This window comes from Cydia pomonella, chromosome 12, assembly GCF_033807575.1.
Source record: "Cydia pomonella isolate Wapato2018A chromosome 12, ilCydPomo1, whole genome shotgun sequence".
Lineage (NCBI taxonomy): Eukaryota > Metazoa > Arthropoda > Insecta > Lepidoptera > Tortricidae > Cydia > Cydia pomonella.
Genome location: NC_084714.1, coordinates 1,308,816 through 1,324,094, shown reverse-complemented (window position 1 = coordinate 1,324,094; position 15,279 = coordinate 1,308,816). Strand labels below are relative to the sequence as shown.

General features: G+C 34.9%; 1 protein-coding gene across 2 annotated transcripts in view; it reads left to right on the top strand.

Annotated features, from left to right (window-relative positions):
* The window catches only part of LOC133523232 (protein trapped in endoderm-1), a 66,097-nt gene extending 52,559 nt beyond the window's left edge, over window positions 1-13,538 (top strand). Inside the window, exons 4-6 of one of the 2 annotated variants that reach the window (XM_061858714.1) lie at window positions 3,246-3,348; window positions 7,817-8,022; window positions 10,374-13,538. In XM_061858714.1, the coding sequence (XP_061714698.1) occupies window positions 3,246-3,348; window positions 7,817-8,022; window positions 10,374-10,737 (673 nt within the window). In that variant the 3' untranslated portion in view covers window positions 10,738-13,538. Of the gene's footprint in view, window positions 1-3,245; window positions 3,349-7,816; window positions 8,035-10,373 lie in introns of both variants that reach the window. The other variant, XM_061858713.1, reaches the window with a different exon arrangement.
* Window positions 13,539-15,279: the final 1,741 nt, after the last annotated feature.

Sequence of the window (15,279 nt, the reverse complement as noted above, 5' to 3'; positions counted from 1 at the left end):
TTAAGATATTAGAATCACGCAGCTATTTATTATCTCGAAATCAACTGCCATCTCAGCTTTGGCCCTAACCCAGAGGGAAAACTAGGCTATTAGAGGATTTTGGCGCATGGCTAGTGGCTACATCCGATTCCATCCGACGTCGGAGCGACGTGCGAGCGGGATGTCGCTATAATACGCGCTTAGCGTCATCTTGCTCAAACTTCGGAGCAACGTGCAAATCGGATGCAGTGTGCCATGCCCCTTTATTAAAGTATTACTCCGTTTTCCTCACAACCATCTCATAATGTTAGTTCGTAAATAAGGTCCAGTAATTTCTTTGATACGGTCCCGGATTCGACCCAACCACCTCCAGCTTGAAAGCGGCTTAAGCTGCTCCGAATTCAAAAAATAAAAATCATCTTTGTTTTCGCTCCACTAACCTTATGATCGTTCCATTAAACCAGAGTCGTAACCATGATCGTAACCACCACAATGTGTTACTGAATGACGTAGGTCCTTTGTATACACACTTAAGTTAACACCGATTATACATGGTGTTGTCAGAAAACAAATCTGCCTTTATGTTCGAATAAAATCGGTTTACATGCATAAAAATCTGGTGCATACAATGTGCGAGCGTTCGAAATTGAGCTTTATTTGGTTTGGGTAGAGTTAAGTTTTGCTATGAGTGGCTGCAACTACTGAAACGAAAATGAGGTAACGATGTCAATGTTAAGTCATAAGCTGAAGCGATTTTGACGAGTGCGCCTGAATGTTTATTTTTCGGGGCTTAAACTTTTGAAACTAATTTTATGGTTTATATAACTCACGTATTTTAGTCACTCGCGCGACATGTTTCGGAGACCTCCATATCTCTCTCATTGGTCTCCATTTAAAAGCACTAAAATTTTGATCGTTTTCTCGTACCCTCGTCACGTATCAATCGTTTAAATGCAGACACATTTCAAATGACATTGAAATGAAACCGTTCAAGTTATCATGTCTTAATATAAGATTAATAATTAAGCATAGTTTTTTTTTATCGAATATATAGTTAGCTGTTATTACAGGTGATTTATTAAACTACTGTGCATTATCTAAATATCAACTCTAATTGTAAGTATAGCCACTCTACAAAACAAAAGCCTAAATCAATGGCCAAAGTCCAAACCTAATGTAGAGTAAAAGTAATGCAGAACAAAATGAAAAGTAATAAGACTAATAAGATAAAGTTCTTACTAATAAACCAAAGTAAGCATATTTTATTAAATCTCAGGACCTGTATTTTATGTCCGCGGAAAGTCGCTGACAAGTTATATCTTGCTGCTCCACGGTTCATGTAAAAATAAACCCATTGACGGGGTCGGCAGCCGGCGCATAAAGGCGCTCTGTTCGGCTCGAGTGCTGCTGGCTGAGCTGCAGATGAGCCGGTCATCGGTCACGGGTTATAGGACTTACAGGGTCTTGAATAGCATTGCCATTTGTAATACAAAAATGTATAGTAGTAAAATTAATGTTTAGTAAAGTCCGTGCCATCTTAGATAAAGTTATCTTCTTTGCATCGAATTGGACTGAACAAGGTAAGGCAATGTCATTATAAACGTCATAATTTCATAGAAATTTGGCATTAATGATGACATCGCTCCACTTTGTCATTGCAAATTCCGTGGAGAGTTAGCTTGATCTAACTGTAATGGTGTCGTTATCATGAAATATTTAAGAGAAAATATGGAGAATATTATATATTTTACTGACAGCAGTAAAACGCTTTACGCGTTAAAAGCTAAATGCCCTTCATCTTTTATATTTTAACGTGTTTAATGAAAGATATACATTGCAGTTGGTTTCAACTTTTAACATAATTACCAATTATGTATATAAAACTGTTTTTCTTTTTTCAATCATGGACATTATAGCGCCATTCCTTTTAGAACAGACCGAATTAGTGAATCGTCAAACTTAAGCAGCTCTAAGTATGACTCTTGTTTATGATAAAATATTGCCATTGTTTTAAAACTGATCTTATATTCTTATTTATTGCCGTTATTATTATAATTAGTCGCAATGTAACAATTGTTTACCATCAGATCTACAGTAACATCAGTATTCGTAAACATCTCCTGCTTTGAACTCTTGAGATTCGTATTCGTAAATACATCAGCAATGTCATTTACATTCGTTATGGGCGACCCCATTGTATGTTCGTTATGGTCTTTGTTGGTGCTCTTTTATGCACTGCTTCGTAACAAAAGTTGTTTGCGTTATTTATCTCAAGATGTGAGGAATACACAATGGCGAGATTAACATTTTGTTATTTATCTGTTGTATTTAAAGCGTATGACAAAGTCTCTGATGATTTTATTATTTTTGAAAATCAAGCTACGTATATATTATGTTATTTTATTACGCTAATGTTGTACCTCTATAAAATTGATCATGAAGGCAAATCTATGAGACACAATTGGTGTGGTAGCAAATATACCTAAGTGGGCAAAGTGTTTCTAAATGACCCAAGCACTACTTTGATGTTAGAAAAATAAGATAACTCGTGATGGTATAATTTTGAATATCTGAAGGCCTGCCCAAAATGACATTCATACATTACATTACATGTCATCATCTCTATCGCTAGGTCCCCTGGTCCGCTCAGCAACTTCTGATGCTAACTGTACTTAACTAAGTATGAGATATTTCTACCAATTCTTAGATCTTACTAATAGACACAAATAGACCAAACAGAGATAGGCTTTATTTAGTGTCTACCTAAAACGCAAAATAGGCGCCAGTCATCGAGTTGCGGAAAATTTCCCGAGCTACAATACAATACAATAGTACCAACCCTATCTGTCTCAGTTTATCAATATATTACAAAATTGACCAATCCCAACATACACTCTAATTTAGCAGCATTCATACACGAAAGCATTTTTATAACCTTAATTATCCTTGATTACCAAGCTTTGTTTAATACCGTAATTATCTTATCCCCAGTCGAGTGTTTGTCTCGCCACTTTCCCACAGCGATAAGGGGAGTGCTGTTTGACGATAAACGATAAAACAAGTGATAACGGCTTACTGGTTTGGAAAGCGTTAATTTATTTATTGCACCTGATCCAGGGTCATTTACGACTACTGTTTGTTAGATTATGTAATATTAGGTGTAAACACGCACGCATGCATGTTTTCTGCACTCAAAAAATATTTTTTTGTGTGTGACGCCATTTTCTTCTTCTTCTTATTGTTAAGGTGAAATTGTGTTGTTACAGATACACTCTGATCGCGTACTACGATATGTATGCGTCCATCTACACTACGACCAAGATCTGGGTGCAGTTACTACTCATCTGGCTCGTGTCCTTCGGCCTCATGGTAGGTTTGACTATATGAGCGTCTCCCTCTTTTTATTTCTCCTTTTCTTACCATCTTCTGTCCTACCTCCACTTTCCTTTTCTTGCTTGCTTACTCTTAATTACTTTTTACTTACTTACTTTGAAATTAAATACTAAATAGTGCACGTCTTTACTTCATACCTGATAAAGAGAAACTTGCTTATAACATTTTTAAACGAATGAAATCTTAATTAATTTATGAACTCACTTTGAGGTTGCGGGCATACTGGTAAAATGTAGGTTGCCTATAGGCTTTATGAACGTTTGGTTAAGCTTTTCAAGAAATTTTACTAATTCCCTATCCAAATTTACTTTATTTACACATATACAGCAAGTTAATAAATCGTCCATCGCCGACACTTCGTCTAGACAGTCTTTTTGGAGAGGCAGTCCAGACTTCAAATGCACGGTCCTTAATTATGCCCGTGCGCAAGATATTTTGGGATTCTTGCTCATAAAGGGTTTGTCAGGTTGATGATTAATCAGTAGTGTAGGGTGGATTTAATAGGTACTTTTACCAGTGACGTCTGTTTCTAAACAAAGTACCTGCCTGAAATGTATAAAAAGTTTTATTTGATTGGATTTTTTGTCCTTTGAGATTTGAGATCCTTTGTTTCACTGACATGACAAATATAATAATAAACCATACCTACAAAGTGTATGGAACTGGTATTCGGACTAAGACAGAGTACTCATCGTTGCGGGCAGGTGTCTAAGATGTATTTGTTATAATTTTCAGTTTATTTTTTGCTAATAAATAAACTATGTGTAGAAAATTGTAGTTGTAATTATACACCACTAACTTAACATTGCGTGATTACAATTAAAACGTATCTTTGCTGAAACAACTGAACATCCTAATCAACATTGTATGAATAAAAAGCTTCTTTTATATTTATTCCACTACTTTTATTATCACAACAATAAATAATATGATAACAGTTCAGGGAAACATGTATTTACACAGGCGAGCCATAGACACGGATTATGAAGGAAGCTAGTTCGTTGCACTTCCATATTGGGTTTAATTGCCTCAAATTGTACATCCGAGAGCTAGTTAATGTGGCTCAATCATTAACAGCTCTCGTTCGGTGTTACGATGTTAAATGGTTAAATGGGAAAAAGCTTTCAACCATGAAAGGATTCATGACTCGTGTAAGACATTTACACAAAGTACTTAATAATGGCACTCAGCATTTTTGAACCTTTATTACATAGGTATAGGTAAGCTAGATTATCGTATCACGTTAAAACTATTTTCATATACATAGGAATCTAAAAATTTAATATTTTTTAATTGTGTGACAAATTAACATACTTCTATTTAAAAACAATTTTGTTCCTTTTGTAGTGCACTCATAAATTTTATTGTTCATTCCGTGTGCATTCATTTATAAATATTGTATAAAAGGTGTATTCTGGAAGAAAACTAGACTTTTACCAACTTATATAAATACATCTATTGTGCGAAACCTTAAAAAGTAATCAAGGTCTGCTATTGGCTATGCTTATAAGTACTCATGTTTTTAGTATATTATTTATTGTAAACGCTGTAGAACTTATTATAAATAAAAAATAAAACAAGATTTTTTAGCTGTTAAAAATATACTCTAAAACTGGTATAACGCTAACCGCTCCTGCTTATGACTCACGCCACACATAACCCATAGTTTTACAAATTGGTGCGCCTATCAGCTGCATTAACTTTAACTATCATTCCCATTTCTACGTATTACTTCATAATGAACGCATCATTCAGTGTTTCATCCAGTTGGGGAATCAAATTTTATGATTTTTTGTTTAGTTTATGACTTAGGCACTAAAGTAAACAAAACAATTCTTTAGTTTACTTACAATAAAATAAATTACGTTCGTTAAGCCGAATTTAAGTTTACGATTTCGAACGGAATCAATTTCATGGTAATAAAAGGCGAACCACAGCTGTGCATCATACGCCTGTGGTGTGTTTTGGTCATAAATGTCTATGTGTCCAGAAAGTCACATTGCAGATCTATTAAAAAATAGTGAAAGATCAGTCTATGTGTAAGTACAGTCGTCATCAAAAATAGAGGATCAAACAACGCGTGAAAATTATCTACGACTACCATTTTTTAATAGTCTAACAAAAAAAGATGTCTCTATTATATATATAGTAGGTTATTAGATTTTTAAATACTTTTGAACGCAAACTGTAGAGATATATTTTCTCTATTTGCAAAAGTATTAGGTGGCCGATACTTTAAGCGCGTTGTTTCATCCGCTACAGTACTGTTGATGCTGACTGTACCTATCCACGTCAATTTTTTTGGATATAGTAAGTATATTATGCAATCGTGATATAATAGAGAGCTTTTCAGTCGAGTGCCGTGTTTAGGTAACGAAGCTTGCTGAGTTGCCTAAATAAGGTACAATATTGAAAAGCTTGCTTATATCACTATTGTATTCAGTACTTTTTTTTACTATAAAACCTAAATAATTAATGAAAATTGGTAAATATCACAGTCGACAAAAATGTAGTACAAAAGACATAAACGCACGACTATTTAGTCCCGCCCCGCGCCCCTTTAGTATTTTCTATAGACTATTTTTTTTATAGTTGACTATAGCGTATTGAAATGAATATTACAGTTGAGTTGGAAGCCCTTACATGAAAAGTAGACAATTATAGTTTGGTGTTCGAAATCTTAATTCAACCATTGCAATTGACGACTAGAAAAACATTATTTCAGTGGCTCCAATTCATCGATCTTTGAATTAGCAAGTTGACAACCATTTGATCGATACCTATTGGAACTATTACAACACCTCAATGCACAGAAAACATTCTTAAAACTGTCGTATATCAAGATTGAGCAAGACAGTTGAGTCTATATGGAAAATTCGAAACTATAACATAAATAATTTGTAAGGAACCATGCTTGGTTTAAATATTTCAGGAAAAATGCTAATTTATTACCTGCGGCTTCAGCTATAGTCATTTAGTAATATTATATATAAAAGAATATCATTCGTATATTTCCTGAATGGTTGGCCATAATACATCGCACATTTATAAAATTTATGGATTTTATACTCATAACTACCCACCTAGCCGTCTTCGTTACAAAATTATGTGTTTTATCGCTTCCTACTGCAAATATTCCTACTTTGGCATAAACGCGCGTTGTGTGGTCTACTGTTTTTAATGCAGCGGAAACATAACTTTTAATTGTGCAACTTACATGTTTGTATTAACTGCCAAGGAATAATATTAGACCTAGAATTGACGATAATTTAGGATCAAAACTTTTAAGTATTGCGCAAAAGTGTTGCGCAATTTATAATATAGATATATTATGTAGGTATATATATATATTGTAAATTGGCTCATCTTATTTAAATTATATTTATAAATACTAATACTAAGTTAAGATATTTTCTTGTTGTACTAACACTCTATGGATACATTGTTTGTCCGAAAAAAAAAAAAATAATAAAAAAAAAAAAAAAAATTGTTAAGAGGATAGTGGAGGTCGGCTTCTCCACACAAGCGTAATAGACATTATTTTCCTCACTGTCTATTGACATTTTGGAAAATATTTTTATACGATGCTGCTTCTTCGTTTTTTTTTCAATGACATAATCGGTCGGGAGTCGACGGCCTGCCACTCCAAGTTTTATACGATCTGATGTATACCACAGGGATGCTGCCCCTTCGTTTTATTTTTTTAATTATTATAAAAGTTAGCAGCTTTTACAATTTTGTATGGAATTTGTTTTCCGCTCCTAAATCTTATAATAGTCAAAAAATTATAAACTATGGTTAATATACAATAAATTCTGTCAATATCCAGGGAGTAAAATGGGGAATACGTTTATTCTGTGCTTTATTTATATGGAGAAGCAATCATCTATTATCATCTTAAGTTTATGCACTTTTCTTGTGAATATCATATAAATAAATGTACTTAAAGCCTAATTTTCGTAATCCCAATAAGCCTAGTTTACCCTCTGGGTTGAAAGGTCAGATAGCAGTCGCTTTCGTAAAAACTAGTGCCTACACCAATTCTCGGGATTAGTTGCCAAGCGGACCCCAGGCTCCCATGAGCCGTGGCAAAATGCCGGGACAATGCCAGGAAGAAGAAGAAAGCCTAATTTTCGTGTTGTATCCTTATATAGAAATGCTCATCGTCAACTTTTATATTATGCACAGGAAAGACTCGTTATCCGGAACGTGCTTGACTATTTAACGTCTTGCTTTAGAAAAATGTGACTGAAATATGTTTTATGACATAAAAAACCCAAACTGATTGAGATTTGCATTGTGATACCCATATCACCTACGAGTTCCTATTGCCATCAAATTTGATACCAACTGACCAAGGAAATGGTTATTCGCATCAAGATTTAACTCTCACATACTAATGCATGATTGAGTTCGTAAAAGTGACCACGTATTTTTTTTTTAGGTACCCCCACTGCTGGGCATCTGGGGCACTTTGGGCCTGGACAAAAAAACCTTCTCCTGCACAATTCTCTCCGACAAGGCCGGACACTCTCCTAAAAAGTATCTGTTTGTCTTTGGTTTCGCGCTGCCGTGTCTGGTGATCATTGTGTCCTACTCTTGCATATACTGGCGAGTGCGGGAGAGTAAGAGAAAGCTGGAGGGCCGCAGGTGTGTATGTGGGTGTGTATATCTTGAGTAGTTATGTGAGCACATAACACGGGTGTGGGTTTAGTATAAGTTTGTGTTGTCGTATAAAGAGTGACCTTAGGGCTGTTGCTGACATTACCCCAGATTAAAGTGTTGGTTAAGACTCAAGTCCTTTGATTTCTCTGCTTTAAGACTCGACTCAGTTTTTCAGACTCTCATAATTACGATTTTCAACTTATTAGATAGTGTTTTGTAGAGACTTGAGTCCTTTTCGGAGAACTTGTATTTTTTTACAAATAACTTCAAAATGCGTTGTCTTTATGTGAAATTCATGGATGTACATAACATAAATCATACAATAACGCCTACTTACTTTACTGTTGTTTAGGTAAAACCTATAAAATTGTTGACTGAGTCTTTATCCGGAGACTCGAGTCCTTTTGAGTAGCGCTCAAAAAAGACTCAATAACGGACTCGACTCGGGACTTAAAAGACTCAGAAGTTTTTTAAGCTTAGAGTCTCTGAAAAACAAGTCGTGTTCTTCAATTAAGACTCAAAAGACTCTGAGTTGCTACCAACACTACCCCAGATCAAACATGGCATGGCATGGCATGACTTGCGTGATTGAATCGCTCAACTGATCTCACTGAAACGCAAATTCCGTAGGACTATTCCAGTATAGTAAATCAATTCTGGTCTAGGAAAGTTCCTGGAATTTCCCCAGGCTACCTTCCTCCAGTTCCATCACACAACTTAATCGCTTGAACACTTTAAGAGTAAGAGAGCTGGTGCCATTTTGCATTTTTGAAGTATAATACATATAATCAGGGATCGGAAACCGGTATTTTTTGTATGGGAACGAAAACGGTATTTTTTCGTTCTTTGTTAATTATTTCATTCCTAATCGGGCAATCTAATAATACGAAGTCGTTATCTAAAAACACAACTGAGTCCTACATTTTGAGTATAAAATAAACCGAAATATATGGTTATTTCGATGTTTTTGCAAAAAACCGGTTCCGATCCCTGCATATAATTTCTTGCTATCCAACCTTACCAGTTTTATTTGAAGTAAGTAGTGTACACTCAACATCAAATAGTAACGGCCACAGTGACCACTGCGAAGTGAATATATCGTAAAACATCCTTATTTCTAAGGTTACAAAGGGTTCTTTGGCCATTTGGCCACTGTCTATTTCATGGTCACTGTACCTACATCAAAGAGAATTTGAAATAGAGGTGTAATAGTCAAACAAAACTTTGTCGCCACATAAATTTACTGCCAACTTTCGGCACATAATTAAAACTTTTAGAACGCCATTTGACTTTGATCCATAGGGATAAAGAATAATCTTTCACTGATATGTGTTCAATTTGTTAAATATCAAAAAGTGGTGCCATCTTACCGGGTACTACCTAAAGGTCATGGCGCCATCGCTCGAAACGATGCTATACCTTTGGCCTTTGATCTATAAGATGGCGCCACTTTTTGATATTTAACAAATTTAACACATATCAGTAAAAGAATAAGGATCAAAGTCAAATGGCGTTCTAAAAGCTTTAATCATGTGTCGAAAGATGGCAGTAAATTTACTGTGTCTACAAAGTTTTCTTTGACAATACACCTCTATTTCAAATTCATTTGCCTACATATAGCAGTCTTAATACAAGTTTAAATCATAAAAAAGTGATGTGTGGAATGCTCCGAGATAGTTAACTGACACGGTTGGCTGGCTCAATTATTTCATCTTATTCTATGTTCTTCGTAATTATTTTAACTAAGCCATTATTCATACTCATACTCATACTTATTTATTCATAAAGTCAATTTACATGTCAAAATAAAATTACTACTAGATTAAAGTTAAAACTAACTTAAAATTAAAATTACAATAAAAATTAAAACAAAGCCTATTTACATTTAAAATTAAGATCAGAAATTAGAATCAGTATCAAAATATACATAAAAATAAAAATAAAATTAACATGAGACCATTATGTATTTATAAGTAACCATACCAGCATTAAAAGGAAAAGACATTAGGTATCTCATTTATTTTTTTCATTATCATTTTCTCTAGTAAATTGCTAACAGAATTACACTTCTCTATAATTACGATTAGCGGTACATATGTCGTGTGTATCATCTTCCTCTCTTGTGTAATCTTTATATACAAAAGATATTGGATTGTCGTGGGATGTAATCGGTTGCAAATACTCCGCAACTAAATTTATTATGGAGTTTAAACGAAAACGTAATTAAATTACGGTAACAAACGGCTTGATGCAACCGACTGTACTTACTAATGAAACTCCTTGATTAATTTTAATATAATTGCCATATTAATTAACAAATAAATTCTCTTTTCCAGCAAACTCAGCGGCCAAACAGCCAAAGAAAAAGAAGAAGACTCCCGCCTAACAACTCTAATGCTGACCATTTTCCTCTGTTTCCTCGCCTGCTTCCTACCATTAATGATCATGAACGTAGCAGACGACAGCATAAAATACCCATGGCTTCATATAATAGCCTCCATTCTCGCCTGGGCGTCGAGTGTGATCAACCCTTTAATATACGCAGCGACCAATAGACAATATAGAGCGGCGTACGGTAACCTTCTAAAGTTTTGCAAGACCAATCCGGTCATGCGGAGGACGACTTTGGGAAGTCGGACGGTGGGGCATTCCTCTAATTCGCCGCATTATGTGGAGAAGAGAAATCCGACGAGGTTATGAATTGTTTTTTGTGGTTTTGGTAGAATCTCAATGTTTTAATATGTCTTCTATATAAGAAGAACCCGCGAAGTTTCAATCTCCCATAGTAATGGGTTCTTCTCAAAAATTGGTTTGCTATAACTACGAACTTGTAACAGTAGTTGGACTAATAAGTAAGTTCTATTAGAAATTCTAATAGACCCTCCCAACACCGCACTCATCTGGATTCAGATCTAAATGTCTGAATTAAATCAGATCTTATTATCTGAGGTTCGAATAAATATCTGGATGATTAAAGCGCTTCACACATCTTACATAATTCAAAATACTAAATAGTAAAGGTGTTACAGATTACATTAATCGGTAACACCTTAACGGTAACGGTACCTAGGAGCATTTTTTTAGGATCCTAGTTAGAAATGTTAGAATGGCAGTTAGAACGACTGAATTAAGTAACGTAAAGTATGTGAAGTGTTTAAATCCTGCATATAAGTGCATATTCGATGCAGACGAACCTTTTTTATCGTAAACTTGTAAATAGTTGTTAATAATGTAAATACTTACACTTAAAATAAACGTAATATAAAAGTTTTAGTAAACAGTCTATCAGTTCACCCTAGGCCACCAACAAAATTGACCTTTAGAATGACGTTTTACGATTATATGTATGCTTAACGTCACTTTGACAATACGCGTGTGGCACCCCGGGGATCACAGGAACCGCTGACCGTCAGGCGGTCTATACACTCGGTTGCCACCAACATAGTACCTATTGCTGATAGTATAAAAAAATATAGATAAACATATTTCAGGCTTTGACCGGTTTTGTGGTGGCCTAGGGTTTAAGTTTTTTTTACTGTCCCTTCACATAATTTACCAGTGCTTTTACCAAAGTTAAGCAAATATCCAGTAATCATTAAGAACACAAATTCTAACATTCCCTCTTTTAGAAGTTAGATAATTTTGCATTTGTTTTATGCCTTATTTATAGAGCTACCTATCAGATTATGAAGTAGGTACCCAGGTAATATATTCTTTGGTACCTAGGCACAGTTACCTCTCCTCCTCGGTACCTCAGAGCTGCAAAGTTTCATGGACACATTACGAGTGGAATTCATTCATAAAATGGCATACCGGCCAGACTATGAAGAATAAATCTGTCCAAAAAAATAAAAAAGTTTTGAAATAATAAAATGAAATAAGAAATCCCGTTACGGAAACCGTGTACCTAACTTGTAACGAACACTTACATAATATGTACATTCTCAATGTAAAGGGGCCTCCAGACGGGCTACACTTTTGTTGAAATATGTGGCTACAATATTGCCAAATATATCTCAGCAATACGAAAAACATTTTATTGCAGCATATGGCTGGAAAATGTATATCTCGGCAATATTTAAGCAAAATATTTCAGTATGCAATATTTCATTATTTTGTCTTTACATGGGCTACATATATGGCTAGTATGGCTACAATGGCTGACGAACTAGTAGGCGTTGTACAAATGATATGGCGTCAAAGGCAAACCATTTTACGGGCTTTCCACAAGCGCTGCCACTTTTCTTTTTTTTTTCCTCGTTCTTGGCGTATGTCCTCAAACTTCTAAATTTTTTGTACGCCTCCTCACTTGATATACCAAATTTTTGGGCAACATCTGCCCACCCATCTTTCTTAGCGTTTCGATCCTTGTATATTCCGCATTCCACGTTCCACAATTGCGGGTACAAATGCACTTCATTGATAAAATCAATAATTTTTGCGTTTGACCATGTTCCACTCATTTTGATACGTACCTAACCTCAAACCGCGAACCAAACAACAACAAACACACTTCACGTAGCATGAAAAAAGGACGCACTTATGCCGTATAGTGAGACAGCAATAAGAAATATTGCAGTATTTTCGATTGCAAAGCGATTTTACCGGCAATATGGCTGGGACCCTAAACATTCATCGGCCACACTAAAAATATATCACAATATATCCCGGCCATACTAAAAATATTGTCGAGTATTGCATTGTCTGGCCGTAAATGCTGGCTGATGCTACCAGCCACACTGTTGCAGCCACACATTTTCGTGAAACTATGGCCCGTCTGGGGGCCTCTTAATTTGTATAAAAATATAAAATGGGCCAATTGCATCCAGACTTCCCGATATCGGGCCCGAAGTCAGTCCCGATGTCGGGCCTGATAATCGTTTCACAGAATATCAACACATCGTTAACAATATTTGAAATGAAAAAAAAAATGGTTCATAAGCAAAAATATGAAACATTGCACATTTTTGACAATTAGACAAAGTATTTTTTACATCAAATATTGTACAAGATGTGCTGACATTTTTGATAAAACGGGAAAATACTTTTGCTCGGGCTCGACGTGCCTGACATCGGGCGAGCGAGTGTGGATGTTATTGGCCCTTTACCCTACCTTCCTACCTTACCAGGTAAAGTAAGGCTTACCTATACGTTGCTCTCCCTACCTACCTACATACACTATTAAAATTGTAATTTCAAACTGGTTGCTAATGGTCTTGTAAGAAGATTATATTATGATTTAAAATAATGCTTATTGAATATTTATTACTCCATAATGCTTCATAATTACTGTGAATCAAATAGAATTAAAGTGTGGTGGAAGAAACTGTTTAGTTTTTACAAAGACTGATAAATAAAAGTCAATTAGAGTATAAATAACGATAAGAATGATTAACGCGAATTGCGATATGTCTATAGTTTAAGTGAAAGTAAATTATTTGTACCACTTATTTTGACCCAGTACTACGAAAACCAAAGGTAAATAAATTAAATGTGTAAAATATGTTGTTTTATTATTACCTACATACCTTATTTTCTATTACTTCAATTATATGGTTTTCTACATACTGGTTACTGCAGTATAATGAGGACGTAACGTTCTGAACATGAGAAATGCTCGAGAAATGTTACCTTTATTTGTTAAACGGCCAAGTAATCATAATTTACGAGATCTTCGAATTATTAACGTTGGAAACTAAAACAAACGCAAAAAAGATCGCTGTCAATATTAAATTTTCTGTTATATTCCGTAGAATTAGAAAGTATATAATATAATCAACTAGAATAAAAACATCACTATCGCGACTCAAGAGCTACATTAAGACTTTAACATTACAACAAATTTTAACAATGAAACAAAACTGGAAAGAAAAGAACCGTTCGGACAATCAGTGATAGAAAATGAATAGAAAATAATTGGCCAAGAACAAAAAGGTCATGGTCAGTGTAGGATTCCGTAGTTACCATTCTGTCAGAATAGGATAACAAGCAAAACAGAGTACCTACGTTCGCAGCGCTTTGTACGTCAGTAAGTACCAGAGATGTGAAAAATAGTTTATAAAAAGTATTTAAATACAAAATACAAATACTTCCTTGATATACTATTTCAAATGCAAAATACAAAATAGTTTTCAAATTTGTATTTAAAATACTAAATACAAAATAGGTATTTTCAAAATGCTTTTTTAAAATACAAATACTTTGCGATAAAAGATACTCTTAAATAGTGAATACCTAGTCTGAATTAAAAAGTTAGTATTGCTCGGAATTTACAAGTTCGAAAGGCTTTCTTTATTCTTTAAAAATGGTGTGTATATCAGTCCTCTAGAGTGCAAATTTTCTGTCTCCTCATGTTTACCGGTTGAATGGACTTTTAAGTGATGGTTTTTAATCGTCAATTATTAAAAGCATTAATTTAGATTTGTAATGTTTTACAGCTATATACCTCTCGTTGGTTGGTGAAAACGTCTCGTTTGTGTTTCACCAGGTCAGAAAAGTTTGTTTACCTCTCGTGCCTTGAAACCCTTGCAACGCTTAATATTCCACATTTTTAATCTCTCGCTACGCTTGTGGTTATTTACGGCGTTACTAAACAGATTCACCAGTTCCATGTAAAAATAATAAATAAATATTATAGGACATAATACTACGTCGGTGGCAAACAAGCATACGGCCTGCCTGATGGTAAGCAGTCTCCGTAGCCTATGTACACCTGCAACTCCAGAGGAGTTACATGCGCGTTGCCGACCCTAACCCCACCCCCCTCGAACAAATTACACAAATTGACTAAGTACCACAGTAATAAGCTCATTAAGGATTGTGTTGTGGGTACTAGACAATGATATATATAAATATTTATAAATAATTAAATACATATACATAAGGTCGATATTTAAACGATAGATACAATAACAGCTTCGACAGGAAAACATAACTAAGTATGTAAAAATAGTATTAAGCAAACGCGGATCGGTCCGCGCGATCTTGCCAACTATTACATAAATCCTAGAGGTTTTCAATAGTGGCTTATTGTGTTAAACCCTGTTTCAAAACATTCATAGTGAATAAAAAAACTAAAAAAAAAAACATAGAAAACACCCATGACTCAGGAACAAATATCTGTGTTCATCACACAAATAAATGCCCTTACCAGGATTTGAACCCGGGACCATCGGCTTCATAGGCAGGGTCACTACCCACTAGGCCAGACCGGTTGCCATAAAAGAATGGGAGAGTTGCAAG